Source organism: Lissotriton vulgaris, unplaced genomic scaffold, assembly GCF_964263255.1.
Source record: "Lissotriton vulgaris unplaced genomic scaffold, aLisVul1.2 SCAFFOLD_262, whole genome shotgun sequence".
NCBI lineage: Eukaryota > Metazoa > Chordata > Amphibia > Caudata > Salamandridae > Lissotriton > Lissotriton vulgaris.
Genome location: NW_028253771.1, coordinates 1,115,110 through 1,130,953, shown reverse-complemented (window position 1 = coordinate 1,130,953; position 15,844 = coordinate 1,115,110). Strand labels below are relative to the sequence as shown.

At 42.8% G+C, this 15,844-nt stretch overlaps 1 protein-coding gene across 1 annotated transcript in view; it reads right to left on the bottom strand.

The window, feature by feature from the left end:
- Positions 1 to 15,844, bottom strand: part of LOC147660770 (transient receptor potential cation channel subfamily M member 2-like) — a 979,384-nt gene that overhangs the window by 534,738 nt on the left and 428,802 nt on the right. Inside the window, exon 19 of the mRNA XM_086951478.1 lies at positions 2,373 to 2,586. Within this exon, the coding sequence (XP_086807604.1) occupies positions 2,373 to 2,586 (214 nt within the window). The remainder of the gene's footprint in view (positions 1 to 2,372; positions 2,587 to 15,844) is intronic.

Below are 15,844 nucleotides of genomic sequence, written 5' to 3'. Positions count from 1 at the left end.
CATTTTGTCTTCAGACCCACAAGCAAGACACCCTGCCTCTTGCACCCCCATTCATTGACCACACATTTCTGTGGTTCTGCCAATTCTGGGAACCAGCAGCAGATAGTTCCCGTTTTCTTAACTGTAAGAAACCCTTCACCTGGCATCTTAGTTCATTGACCACCCCTTCCTGTGCTTCAGCCAATTCCCAGAACCAGCAGACAGTTCCTGTCTTAAGAAATAGTTCCTGTCCTTGACTGCAAGCCAGAGAGCAGGTGGTCTCTGTTTTACAGAAGATAGTTCCGCTTTTTGACTCTTGTGGTTCGGCCAATTCCCAGAACCAGCAAGATAGTTCCTGTTTTACACAAGATGGTTCCTGTTCTTGACTCTAAGCCAGAAATAAACCCCCGAATGAGTAAGGGCCTTCAACTGAAAGAGAACACATTTCCACACATCACATGCCCTCTCACGAGACACAAGACACGCCCCTACCTTGACACATCTTTTGGAAATACTGTTTGTCACTTCCCTTTTTCTTGTCACTTCTCTTTTCTTCTTTTGCCTATTGACTGAAAACTGTATAAATATTCTGATGTGTGAATAAAGCTGCAGACCACTCCTGTACCCGCTTGGTGCTGGAGCTCTCTCCTTAACTCGAGTTACTGGACTCTTTTTTATGTACTCCAGCACCACGGACTCCTCTCCTTGCTTTGACTGAAATTATGATTATTAAGTATAGAAATTCTGAGATGAGGTAATATTGAATTAATTTACCACATTTTGTTGAATTCTGTGTTTGAGAAATGTAGTAATGATAAAACTAAAATAGAAAATGTTTGATATTAGAAATGTTTTAGACATATGTTCTGGTTTAAACCAATTTTCACAGAATATTTAGCAAGATTGGCAGGAATTTTTAATGTACATGCTTGTATTGCAAGATGAAGGTATAGATATTTAAAATCTTTTTGGCCTTTCTTATAAATGGCAACATGACTGATGATTGTTCGTTTTCAAGTAGTACTAAAATAGACCCTGAAAGATTTATATATTTGACTTTACCAGACTGCAAATCCGTGTCTTAATAATCTAGTTAGAGAAGCAAATCAAAACATGCTCTGTACCCAATGTAACTCACAAATGTTATTAACATTATTTATACAAAGATATGGACAGTATGTTATTTTAATGCTGCAAGGAATCCGACCTGATGGAAGAAAACTGACAACTTTAATCAAAATAATTGTGGCTTCTCAACTATCAATATCAGGAAGAACTTTTGTAACTGTAGCAATTATTTTCCATGATGGTCCTTCTACAACAGGACTTTACACAGCTTATTTAAAATGTACAAAAGGCTGGACTCCTTGTATTGATACTCAATTGATTTTTAAACAACCTTTGCCTTATGACTTACCAAATTCTTAGCTAGTGTTTTTACAACCCAAATTTTAGGGAAAATAATTGGCCTGGGAAAATTACTGCTGTTAAGAAAGAGTAGTCTGGTGTTGAAAAGTATTTTGTGAGTGAGGGTGATCAGGTTAAAAAAATTCTTGTAGTTGACGTAGAGGTAGTGTAAGTATCAGATAGTGGGTGATGTGGCTATCACAGGAGATGTTGATCATCAGTGAGGCAGAGGTGTTTTAGATTTGTTATAGTTGTTGGAGATATTGATGACATTTTGTATTCCCTTGTAGAGGTTTCTTTTAATGGTATACAGCTCCTTGCTAAGATAAAGGATGAGCAGAGTGTCATCGGCATACCAGATGATGTTGAGATTCTGATAGCATGCTAGTTTTTTTAAGGTTCTATGTACATGATCAATAGCATCGGGTGGAGGTGTAACCATTGTTAGATGGTACAATTATCTTTAACATTAGGTGCCCGACCGACCACACTACTTCCTTAGTCCTGATGACGACCCCAAAGTAAGGTGCAACTAACCTACACTGACCAGGGGTCGAAACGTCTACTTTCTTAACACCTACCCATGGTCAACAGACCATAGTGACTGCTTCTAGGATTTTACTATTGTTAGTAATGTATGGGGCTATACTATTACGCCCATGTGATAACAACAAATGTTTTATGTGACCACATTTGCCTTCTTTGAAACTGTTCTACACAATCCCTATTCCTCACCAACACGTACCTTTTTACTCCCTCCTTTTCGCCTCACCCTGGGCACCATTTGAAATATGTAAAGAAAATATACATGGTATGAAAATGAGGATGTGAATAAACATCTCTCATTCAAGTTGTGGTATGAATCATATGTACGTGACTTCTGAATAATCTCCATTTTGTTTATTGTGAATTACGTTGACTGCCCCCCCCTTTTGCAACATAACAGGTCTTAAGCATTGTGTTAGTATGTGTCTGGGCTTCCTCACCTGCCGTACTTCCTCACATAGAAAGCTGAAGATCCAGATATAGAGCAGGTACTCTGGCCACGAAGGGGTAGCATGAAAATCTACCATCAGAACATACGCAAAGAGGCAAAGGAAGGTTATGTATGACACCACATTGCTATGGAAGACCACCACCGGGGCATTGAAGAAACCACGCAGGCGCTGCACACTGGTCAGTGTGTCAGACTTCTTCAATCTATTGGAGAGGAGAGATACATAGCAGTGTCAGTGATTTTACAATGATATTCCATTTCATATTATCTTCTTGGTAGGTTAAAAATAGCTCAAATCCATTTCTTATAACCCCAAACATCACAAATAGCTCAGTTCTCAGCCTTATCTACTTACAAAAAGAGCTATTGAAGTTTGCTAATACTTGCCATGCATGTTCTGTTTTAAACAGGATATGAATTCAGAACTTAATTTGAGCCGTGGTTGTCTGTGGGGCCATGGGATTTATTTCTGGGGAGCGGGACTAATTTTCCATCATCAGACTTTGACATTGAACAATAGAGAGAAAAACCAAGGAAAGTGGGAAAGAGGAGAAAGAGAAAAACAGAATGGCAGTGACAATAGGACAAAGTACGGTTGAAAAAGAACCTGTAAGAGTGCAGTAAAGGGGAAGGAAGTCTCTGGCGTTGGATGAAAAAAAAGATGCAGTGGAATGAAGATTGGATAGCCTTGTTATTCAACAATCGTATTCAGCAGGGCTGGTGGTGGGCTCCCAAGGAAAATTTGAAACATCACTTGAGGCCACATTTACAACACGTTTTAGCAGTAGCAAATGGAGAATTGAGTTTGAGAGTCGTTTGGCATGTACTAACCCTATTTTGAGAGTTAGTAATCTATTACCAACCCGCAAAAAATGTGCTAGTCACCATTCATTTCAACTTTATTTGGTTATTTAAAAAAAAACAACCATAAAAGTACAATTGATAAATCACAGTTCGAATATATATAAGAACAATTTCACTAAGAACACGTTAAAATTTACTCATCACATTTCAATAAATAATTGATTTCCGAAATCTAAAAGCATTTTTAAGAAACAGACAGATGCAACTGTTAATTTATTATCTAATCTTTGAATTGCTAAAAAAGCAGGACGACACTGGTTAACTTCCATCATCTTCAATATGGGCACAATCCATCTTCTCCTAGGAATTGAATAAAACTTACAAAAGAGGATATGAATGTCAGACTGTTAAGACAGGTCATCGCATGGGCACTTATTACGTTGTTTTGACCAGTTATTCATATTGGGGAAACTAAGATCTGAATAACAGATTAAACCTGAAGCGCGTTAATAAAAACCTTTTATAATCGCTCATTTTTAACTTCACATATGGTTGCATTTAACTGTGGGTCATAATTAGTTGATGCGCAACCACAGTTTTCTTTAATATTTCTTTTGCGGTTCTGCGCTCTCCCAAATACCTCATGCATGTATCCCTCAGGACTTTTCTGGGGACATCATGCAACAATGCGGGGTGATCATAGTAATCTACATAACCTATGTTTATAAAAACATTTTACATAACTTAGCCATCCCACCTTACTACAGTTCTCTAACCTCATTGTGTCATTCAAGATGGAGCGGTGTTTGCTAGTCAGTATTAGGAATGGGTGCTTCAAGGGCGTCCCTTCCATATTGAGAGCCACAGGGCCATCTATGAATGTTTGTGACCGGAATAATTTTACTGACTCTGAAGGAGGTGGTGACCCATTCGCAGATGTGACCACTTCCCCTTTGAGAGTGTGGGCGCTAACATTTTTTAGGAGCTGGCAGTGGTCCCACATGTATTTACAATGGCTTCTTGTTCACTTACAATATCTAAGAATTGACAGACATCACAGGGACATATCTGCTCATGCAGATATAGCCACACAGGTAGTATACTGCACACAGCCTTATTGTTATAAAGGGCTACTGTAGGGGTGATTTACATATACTGCATGTAGTGTCTGCAGGCATGGCTAACAGGAGGTGTGGAATGTGTTTTCACTTTTGACTGCGCCAAAACATGCAGCCTGCGATGGCAGTCTGCATGAGTTTGGCGAGGAGTCCCTTAGGGTGGCACAATATATGGTACAGCCCTTCGGGACCATCTGTAGTGCTCATGCCCGAAGGTACCAGGGGTACAATTTACTAGGGATTTACAGGGGTGCTAAAGGTTTTGCTAAATGGGTAGCAATTGTACAACTTTAGGGAAAGAGATCTGGACCTGGGGGACCGGTTGGCAGGAGTCCACTGCATAGCTCTCAAAATTCCATCAAATACCAGGCAAAAAGTGGGGGTTACCATGTCAAAAGATCACTTTCCGACACTCCTCCATGAGGCACTCACTTAGCAGAGGGAAGGGAGAGGGATTCTTCCATGATGGGCCCTCTAGTGATACCTACATGTTGTGTGTTCCAGGTTGACTAGGGTGGAAGTCCCTGTCAAAAAACAACCACAATCCTAGTCAGGGTGAGTCACAAACACACCCTAAATAATCCTCTGTTCAACCTCTGGTAGCTTGGTGCAGAGCAGTAAGGCTTAACTTAAGAGGCAATGCGTAAAGTATTTGTGCAACACTCAAAGAGTAAAAATGTGATAACACAAATAGATTTCATACTGGTGAAAACAAAAAACTTAATTGGATAAGTAAAACAAGACTAAAACAACAAAAAACCTATAAGTAGAACGAGAGATAGGATTTTTAAAAGAATAAATTGTAAAATAGTGCTCAGAAGCAATAAGTGCCTATTTAGAAAATCTGGTAGCACTGGACTGGGACAAATGCAAAGGTTCAGGCCAACCGCGATGGAGCACGGGTCGGATACAGGGACCCCATGAGGCCCGCTAAACAAAAGTACCTTAATCCTGGTTGCAACTACCATTATGCAGGCTGCGTCAGTGTCAATACCGCAGTTGAGGGAATGCTTAGATATTCTACATGCAAGGATAGTGCTGTATCAGTTCTGAAGATGATGCACCGGTTCCGAGGTGAGAAAGTTCCTAAGGCTATGCGCCGGGTTTCTCCATGTAGTTATGGGGAGGAGTCGATAGTCTCCCTGCTGTGATAGCAATGCGTGATTTCCGAAGCAGCAGATTCGATGGCGGAGCGCAGTTTGAGTGCAATTCACCGATCCTGTTCAAGCAACAGCGGCAATGCGTCGATTCTTCTCTCGCAGCAGAGGATGCATCGGTCCTGCTGGATCAAGCACCCTAGGCCAACTTCTAATGGTCCATGTACAGGATCAGGGTGGTTGAAAGTCTTAAATCAGTGGAGTCGGACAGCCTGTATATTTTGTTTTTGACAGGGAGGCTGTCTCCACATCATGAGTACACAAATGGGTGATATGAAGTCAGGTCTTTGGGAGAAATTCACACATTCCACTGAACCATCCTACTCTTTGGATGCTAGGAGGTCACAGATGTTCACTGTCCTCTTCCTCCCTGCCATATGTCACCAAAAACATTGAACTCAGACTTTTCAAAGTGTGGTCTGAGACGGTCGATATGGAGATCCCTTTTGGGGTGTCTGGGGGTCTTTAGGTCCACCAAGTAGGTGACCTTCCCCTTCCACTCAACAATTTCATAGAGCCCAGTCCAATGGTCTTAGAGTGCCTTAGGATCCATAGGTACCATTATTTACACTTCTGTCCAAGTTGGATTTCCACAAGGGTAGACGTCCTGTCATACCACTGCTTCACCACCTCCTGGCTGGCCTCCAAGTTATCAGAAGCTTGCTTCCACAACTTGTCCATCTGGCTCCGGAGAACTAAAATGTAGGGAACCACATACTGGAGGGTTTTCCTGGGATCTTCCTCCCACCCCTGCCTAACCAGGTTGAGAGTTCTCCTTACAGGGTGGCCATTCAGAAGCTCAAAGGGCTAAATCCAACGCCCTTCTGTGGCACCTCCCTGTAAGCAAAGAGTAGGCTCGAGAAGAGGTTGTCCCACTTATACCTCATGACCTCAGGTAGGTTCTTGATCATGCCCTCGAGGGTCTTGTTGAATCTCCCAACAAGCCCACTGTTTTGTGGATGAAAGGGTGTAGAAAACCTGTAAGTAATGCCACAATCCTCTTAAGTTGACTGCGTATAAACAGACAAGAAAGTCAGACCCCCCACTTGCTTGGGGAAACTCACTCTAGTTAAAATCCCCGTTAGGGCCTTAGCCACTGAAGGTGCAATTGCCATCCTCAGAGGGATAGCTTTTGGCTATCTTGTGGTATGATCCACAAGGACCAGGATAAACTTGTTGTCAGAGGCTGTTTGGGGATCCATGGGACCTACAATGTTGATGCCCACTCTTTCAAAGCGGATGCCAACAACAGACAAGGGATTCAGGATAGCTTTCAGCTTCTTCCCTATCTTCCCACTGGCCTGGCAGGGCAAGCACGTCCGACAAAATGTATCTAAGGAAATCTTCATCAGGGACCGGTAGAAGTGGGGGGAAAAGCCTGGCAAAGGTCTTGTCCTGCCCCAGATGTCCTGTCAGGGGTATCTCATGAACCAGCTCCAGTTGGAAGGAGCTGTAGCATTGTGGAATGACCAGTGTCCCTGTTGCCTCATGCACAGGTGCCTTAGGCTTACTATATAGTAGAGTTCCCTCCCAATAGATCTGGTGACTACCAGAGGCATCACCAGCTGCCTGGCCATCAGCCTGTTCCCTCAAGCCCTCCAGGACTGGTCGCCCCGTCTGTGCTTTGCAGCACTCCTTTCTGGTGGGTCCTCCTATTGAAAACTATTTTGGGGGCTTTGTGAGAACTTTTTTTTGTCTGCCCTCTTTCTTCTGGTGGGAACCCCAACCACCCTTTTGGGTGTTCCCTCCCAGATGCCTTCTTTCACATGCTGGTGCTGACCCAGATGTCCATCTCCTCAGCATGCTTTCTAGGGTCAGTCAGCTTGCTATCAATCAGGTGCTGGCACAGCTCTGGAAAACAAATATCTAGCATGTGCTCCTTCAAAATTAGGCTGTACAGCTCAGTATAATCTTCTACCTTGCTGCTCCTGACCCAGCCCTCCAGTCCCTCGCTCGAGTACTCTAGGAAGTTCACCCAGGGTTGTTTAGGACGTTGGTGGCTGCCCCTGGACTTCTGTCTATACCGCTCAGTTTCAGCCAAAATGTATTGACAAGTATGGACTTCATTGAAGTGCATTGTATCTGGTCTTCTACCTCTAGTGTTAGTAGTGTGGCCTCCCCACCCTCCAGTGGGCAGGTATCCCCCCCCCAGGACTCCTAAGGTACCTTGTCCACCCATAGAGCCACTTCATAGGTGGAGAACCATTTGTTGAGGTCATTCCCCACCACATAACTGGGTAGCAAATCTTTTGGTAGGCAGACCCTTCCTTCTCCAACAGACACCGCAGGTATGATGCCACCATTACTGCTGGAATCCATCTGTTTAGATATTAAATCCAGCTGAGACTGAGCTCATGGGCCATCCTTCACTCCTCCATTGTCAGTCTATTTTCTTCCAAAGCTTGCTCCTTCTCTAATGTAGCAAGATCCAACTTGGGGTGTCTCTCCTCCCTCCTGTCCTCCAGCTCCTCTGGGAACAGGTTTCCCTCACTGCACAGGGATGGATCGCAAATCCTGGAAGGATGTTCCACCTCTCCTCAACAGGTCGCAGTTCAAGACCCTCAGGTAGATCTTGTTCCAATACCTCCTCAGTATTCAACCCTTCTACCTCATCTGTGGGGGTCTGGTGGGATTCTGCCCATGCCCTCAAGGCCTTTTGGAGCTCCGCCTTTTGGAGCTCCACCTTTTTAGTGCTCCTCTTTGTAGGCAACCTCTTCTAAAGGCAAAACTGATTGAGCCAACTGCGCTGGAGCAAAGGCTGGATACAGGGAACCCATGAGGCGAGCTGAACAAATGTACCGTAATCCTGGTTGTAACAACAAAATTGCAGGGTGTAGCCAAGCAATACATCAGTGTTGATCCTGCCATCGAGGGAATGCATTAATTCTCTCAGTGCAATGATGGCAAAGCATTGGTTCCGAAGACGATGCGCTCGTTCCAGGGTACAACTGACCTGAAGTTGATTTGCTTGGTTTATCCACGCAGTCGGCACCGGCCTTATACAAATTACCTACCACCCAGCGTTAGCCCAGGTCTCCTGATTAAAATGGTACCTCACTCGTGTGGGTAGGCAAAGTGCCCATGACAGGCAAGGGCCCAAAACGTATTTTGGAGACATCAAAATAACCTATCACAAAATGCCCTGGTTTTGCCAGGGGGTGGCACCGGGGTTTTTTCCGAGGTTCCGCGGTCATCTAGGGAAACCTACCAAACCCGCAATCCGTTTTTCCACACATTTTTGTGTGGGATCCCAGTGCCGGCACAAATGTCCTACTACCCAGTGTTCCTTGTTCTCCGCGTAAAATGATACCTCCCTTGTGTGTGTGGGCCGAGGGCCTGTGACTGGGAATGGCCAAAAATATAGGGATAAGAGTACAGCATAGCGAATTCCAAGCTGTACATTTAAAAAAAAATAGTTTAGCAGATTCTGCATTGGACAGTCACACAAGTGAGGCATCATTTTACTTGGGAGACAAGGGGAATGCTGGGTGATAGAACATTTGTGCCGGCACGGTGATTCCACACACAAATGTGTGAGAAAAGTGATTTTTTCAGCTAAAGAGCCCAAGGCCAAAAACCCAGATGACCCCCCCCCCCCCCCCCCCGCCCCCCTTCCAAGCAAAACCAGGTCATTTTGTGATAGGAAATGTTGATGTCTCCACAATACGTTTTGGGCCCGCTCCAGTCATTGGTACTTGGCCCACCTACATGAGTGAGGTACCATTTTTATCGGGAGATCTGGGGGAACGCTGGGTTGGAGGACATTTGTCTCAACCCGGTGAACCTACAACCGTCCCACACAAAAATTTGAGAAACATTAGATTTTTTCAGCTAAATGTAATGTTTGCAGGGGATTCTGGGTAGGAAAACATTGGGGTCGACGGGGTCCACACAAGCCACACCTACCTGAACTCTCCCAGGTGTCTAGTTTTCAAAGATATCTGGGTTTGGTATGTTACCTAGATGGTTGCCGAGCGCGTGGCCAAAAACCCAGGTGAGCCTGTTTGCAAAACCATGTTTTGTTAATAGGCAACTTTGATGTCTCCACAATATGTTTTGGGCCCTTCCCTGCTGCAGACACTTGGCCCACCCATACAAGTGAGGTACCATTTTTATTGGGAGACTTTGGAGAATGCCGGGTGGGTGGAAGTTTGTGGACTCTCACATTTCAGAGCTTTCCAGCACAGTAATGTGGGGAAAATGTGTTTTCGTTTACAAAGTTTGAGGTTTGCAAGGGATTCTGGGTAACAGAACCTGGTGAGAACCACACAAGTCACCCCACTCTGGATTCCCCTTGGTGTCTGGTTTTCAAAAAGTTACAGGTTCGCTAGGTTTCCCTATGTGCTGGCTGCTCTAGGGCCCAAAACCCACAGCTAGGCACATTGCGAAAAAAAGATCAGTGCCTAGGGCCGCCCGGGGAGGTGGGCTGATCGGGAGCTATTGCCCCTACATGCCCCCAAGAGGAGAAGACTGACTTTTTGGGGGGAATTGGGCATTGGTATGCCCATTCTGGGCAGCCCTCGACCCCTATCTACAAAAAAGCCAGCGTAATCCATGGTGCCTCGGGCAGATCAGGGTTATTGCCCCCAAATGCCTCCTTAGGGGAGGGCAGAAAGTCTGGCATTTTTTGAGGGGGGTGGGGGCATTGGCATGCTCATTCTGTGCAGGCCCCATGCTGAACTTTGGAAAAGCGAAAATTCCTGGTGCCTAATGGGCTTTCTGCCCCCACTCCACAGGGGCAGATATTCCTCTGGGTGGGGGCGGGGGGCAGAAAGTATTTTGCCTTATTGGGGGGGGGGGGGGTAGAGTGGGGGCATTCTGGGCAGCCCCCACCCCTGGCCTATAAAAAAGAATCCCTGACATTTAGGGTGCTTTCTGTCCCCATCTGCCCCTGGAGGGGGGAGGGGGGCAGAAAGACTAGTTGTGGCAGAATAAAATACGGGGGTGCAAATCCCTTGCCCAAGAGTCCGCTCCACCCTCCCTGGTGGCTGGTGGGTGGATCCCTGCATGGGGATCACCCTTCTTGGGCGATCCCCAAGCAAGGATCCCCTAGGGAATGGTACCATTGTAAAGGGGAGATTCTCCTCTTGCCAACGATACATATCACATGTATTTCGGTGCACAGGGGGCTTAGGTAGCCCCACAAGCACCAAAACTGTGAAACTGAAACTAAGTTTCAGTTTTGTTTTCCTTGTAATGAAGACAGCGGCCATGCGCATGATCGTCATTACAAGGAAAACAAAAAAATATGTCTTGGGAAATTGGGGAAGCTCTTCCCCACCTCCCAAGGTAACAAATAAAAATAAGATAGGAAATACCTCTGATGTTTACAGCAGAGGGATTTTTTGCAAGTGTGCTCATGATGGAATGGTTCAGTCATTATCACACTTGCACTTGTGCTCATGACCGAACCATTCCGTCATGAGCACAGAAGGAGTTAAGGCTTGGCAAGGCGTTTTTAATGTCATATTTACATAGCCGTGTAACACTGCCTTCAGGCTGCAATGGCAAGCCTGGAACAAGTTCTAAAGGGCTACTAGGTGGGTGGCACAATCAGTTTAGCATTTAATTGACAGTCCCTGGGTATATGGTATTCTGCTTTACAAGGGAATCAAATAAATCAAATATGCCAATTAGGTGTAGACTGATCAAGCCGTGTTTAGGGGTGTGAGCACAAGTACATGAGCATTGGTTAGCAGTGGTTACGTGCACAGAGTCTTAGCTCCAATTTTTCTGAATTTGTTTTTGTTGGCCTTAAGCAGGCAAAATGTTTGAGGAAAGACAACCCTGAGGCTGTCAGGTCTAACAGTGATGAAAAGTAATTTCCTAGAGACACACTGTTTTCTCTAGCTTGGAAGCGGACATTGAAACCAGGCTTCCTGACTCGACATTGTGATAAGTTGTATGGTCGGCAGGTGCACCAATTCAGTCTTTCTCCCTTTCAAGGAAGGTAGCAGTTTGGCTGCGTTCTAGATCCATCTGGGAAAGGGTTGGATTGGCTATTTGATTGTAGCTTGAGGAGTTCAAACTGCTTTATCGGTCGGTCCTGGCTTGATCAAGTTAATTTCTGAAGTAATCTGCTTTATTACCTCTGATGCGCTTGTTATAGAAGTTCCTTACTGATCTCAGATGTGTGAGATGTTCGAGAGATGGAGAAGATCTCCACAATCATTCAGCAAGTCTAAGATTGCGCCTTTCTACATTTAGGCTGCTAATACACCATGGTGGACATTGATTCATTCATTTTAGCCCGAGGAGAGCAATCAAGTCTAAACTGTTCATCATGGAGCTGTAATATTGATTTGTACGGTCCTGGACATCAGGGATGTCCACCAGGGGAGGAAACTATCGCTGAGAGATATCAGTTCATTCAGGTTGATGCTTCTTAAGCTTCTTTTCCAGTGATTGGGTTTCTTTAGTTGAGCATTAATCGTTCTTGCAGATTCTGTGATGAGGAAGGTGATGCAGTGGTAGTCGGTCGAGTCGCAAGGGACGATAGATTCAAGTTGGATTCAAGTTGGATGGAATAGTCCTTAGCAATGATTACATCTAAGATCACTCTTGTTGTGTTTAGGTCTGTTGCATATTTGTATCTGGTTGAGGTCAGCTAGGAAGGTTTTAAGGCGGTTGACTGCAGAGTCACTCTGGTCATAAATGGAGGTTGAAATCGGAGGATGCCGTGTTGATCCGCATTAGTGGAGATGATTTCCATAATTTGTTCTATGAAAGAGGCCGTCGCCTGGAGGGTGGTAGATCGTGTGAAATTTGCAGTGACCTGTTGTATACAATATCTAAGCATTGGTATTCACATGAAGATGGAACGTCAGAATGAAGATTGTTTCCCGGAGAGATGGTTACGGTGAATGTAGGCGATACTACCACCAGACCTACTAAATCTATCTAATATAATGATTGTATGGCTAGGGGGGACTAGTAAATCAAGATTATGTGCAGAGGAGCAATTTAGCCAAGTTTCAGTCATATAAAGAGGTCAGGCTCACGTGTAAGGATGAAGTCAGCGACGTCCGCTGCATGTCTTGCTGATGATTTACAGTTGAGTAGCATGCATTTCAGTTGAGGTTTGGTGCCAGCTAAGGTATATTGCGTGGTGGTAATTCGCATGAGGTGGACCTTGGTTATGAGTTGGGAGTTAAACCTAGGTTCTCTGTGTGAATCTGCATGAATTGTTTCTATTTGGCAGATTGTCTGTGCTAACAGAGTAATTTGGATCATATAGGAGGAGGATGTAGTGAATATCACTGGCAGGCAGTGGATCCTTCAATCTAATAGGTGGGGTTCTCCATCTAGGATGGGGAGAGGCAAGTGTTGGTGAGATCAAGGAGGTTGGGTAGAGTTCTGGAAGCTTAGTGCAGTAGTTTGTGGGTTTGGCGTGGTTGTGACTATTGATCCTCAGAGTACTGCTAGGCTACCATTTGTTAGCCAGTTCTGATGTGATGTGTAGTAGGCTTTGTAAGTCTGCCTTGAGTTGTTGATGTTGACTCCAGTCTGTGCAAAAGTAGGGAAAGCGTTGGAAACCGAAAGAGGTAAAATGCAATATTCTCACTCCAGTCTGTGCAACCATAGGGAAAGGATTGGACAATGGAGGGGTAACATTTACTATTCCCACTCCAGTCTGAGCAAAAATAGAGAAAGTGGTGGACTCCAAAGGGATATAATGTATTATTCCCACTCCAGTCTGTACATCAGGAGGGAAAGCGCTGGACTCCAGAGTGGTACAATTTAACAGTAGAAAAACATTTTCATAACTCTATAAATGAACAAAAAATATAAAACTTACTATAAAAGGTTTTTTATATTATTCTTTACAAAAATTAAAAATGTATTCCTTCTTTAAAAAAATTGTAATTAATTGATCATGCCATTAAAATTCCACGGTTTACAGCAACAAACACAGCAAAACGCAATTAAATTATATGCCATATAAAAAAGCTAATTATGTTATATACAAAACTATTATTTATATATATATTTTTTTAATTTTATTTTCTTAGTCATTTTCTTAGCCACATATATAATAAGTTACATCAAAAGAAAACCGAAATAAAACATCAGGCGTCATTATCAGAAAATAATTATAGTTAAACAAATAATTGTTAAATAATTATAATTTAATAGCTTCTGTCCTATAAACAAAATATAATTTAAAAACGATATAACATTAATACATAAAATAGTTAAATAAAAATTAATAATAAATTGAACATTGATTGCTTAATTAACTTTCCAACCTATACCACTAAAATCAAAATCCACAAAATACCATAAAAAATGCCACAATTTATATAAGTATCAATTCACTAATTAATATTAAGTTAATAATAAAAAATTACTACATTATAACTTTACCTCCACACTATATCAGTACAAAAACAAACAAAATATCACTACAAATATTTAATTACACAATTTACATAATTTTCAATTCACTAATTAATAATTAATTAACTATTTAACGAATTACTTAATTAACTTCTCCTCCTGCAACCTTTCAAACAAAACAATGTGCCTCTAAAATCTTACAAAATTAAATTACAAAATGTGCATATTTCCCAATTATTAATAATAAACAATTAATTAATAATTAATGAGGACTTCATTAACATCCCATTCTATACGCTTATAAACAAAACACCTAAAAGATCAATTAAAAACCTAAACAATTTACATATCAATTAAATAATTATTATTAATAAAAAAAGTATTTATTAATGACAATTAACTTCTCACCCTGTACCCCTGCAAACCTCACAACATGCTAGGACACTATAAATTACTATTAGCAATTAAATAAAACATTATGAACAACTTAAAATGAAAAAACTATACTTACAAATTATTAACAATTATGCCAATATGTAACTTATACAATATAAATATGAACTAAAACACAAATAATAAAAACATATATTTTTTACAACAACATTAATGCAAACTGTATTAAAAACACTGATCTTCATGTAAAACTAAAAAATTTATATTTAAGTTCACAATATTTCTGCATCACAATATTAAAGTGTCATGATATTAAAAACTTGATATTTGTATAGCTCAATATTACTTACTCGATATGTCCAAATACCGTTTGCTTGTCTTTTGTTCCTTCTTACTGGGTGAGCAGGCGAGAAGCATTGCCCTAATCCTCCACGCCATTTGGAGATGTTTAGAGAATATGTGCATGTGCCCATGGTGTCTTGTTTGTTTGTTAGTTAAGGTTCTTCCAGGCTGTCCGACCTCTCCATATGCCTGTGCTACTGATCTAGCCATGAGGTGTTCTTGTCCAGCTGTGTCATTATACTCTGACTTGCTCCCTGATTGCAGCTAGGACATTGGGGCCGTGGCTGGATTTGTATTTATGCTTGAACGTTTGGATTTTCTGTTATATGGTGTTTGATATCATACTTCTGGCTTTTAGAATGCTTGCCTGCTTTCTAATGAATAGCCACTGACAGTGGCTTTAAAAGCCTCCCCAAGTGTTTACTGAACTCCTGTTATCTTCAAAGTATGTGGCGATAGTGGATCGGAGCCCCTCCCAGAACACTGGAACTGCCACGCAAATGGTGCGGGATAGCAAACGTGAAGTTTTAACTCACGCCGGACTGGTACATGGTTCGATAAGGACTTGGGTAAGTGTGTAATGGCTTGTACCCAAGCGCTGACATTGGTTTGCCAACTAATAATTAAGGCAAGAGCTGGGTATGGAGGAAATAATGTGCCCTGCCGCTGAGTGGGGTTTTTAACTCTACAAAGATCCACCATCCCATGTCCTTCCATACCGCCCCAGAGGACAGTATAGGATTGTTTACCATGCCAGTCTGTTGGCACTGATCGGTCTAAGGGTGGGTCTTGATGCGTTACGGTTCTCTCCCAAAATTACAGTTTTTGTCGTCATTGTGAGGAGTTTGTTCCAGAATGATGCCCAAAACTCTGGGTCATCTGTATGAGTCATGTGTGATGTGGGGCCTTATAGCATGCCCTGCACAATCACGTATCACCTCTTGTTGTCAGAGTGTGTGTGCCTGATCTGGAAGGGGATGCACTTATTTAGAATCACAATGCCTCACGAGGATGAGAAGTCTGATCAAGCATACCTGTGCCAGGCCCATCTGGTGCCTATCTTATTCTAGGTGGTGTCTTCAGCAAGAGGACAATGACTACATTGTGGTTGTCTAGATTAAGCATGGGCGAAATTTGCGAATTCGCGATCCGCGAATTTGCGAATTCACGATCTACAAAATTCACGAATGTGTGAATTTGCAGATTTTTTATTTTTGTGTGTTCGCGGGGCGCTCTGCGTGTTCGCGGGGCGATTTGCGTGTTCTTGGTGTTTTTTGTGCGAGACCGCGATGCACCCTCTGGTTCAT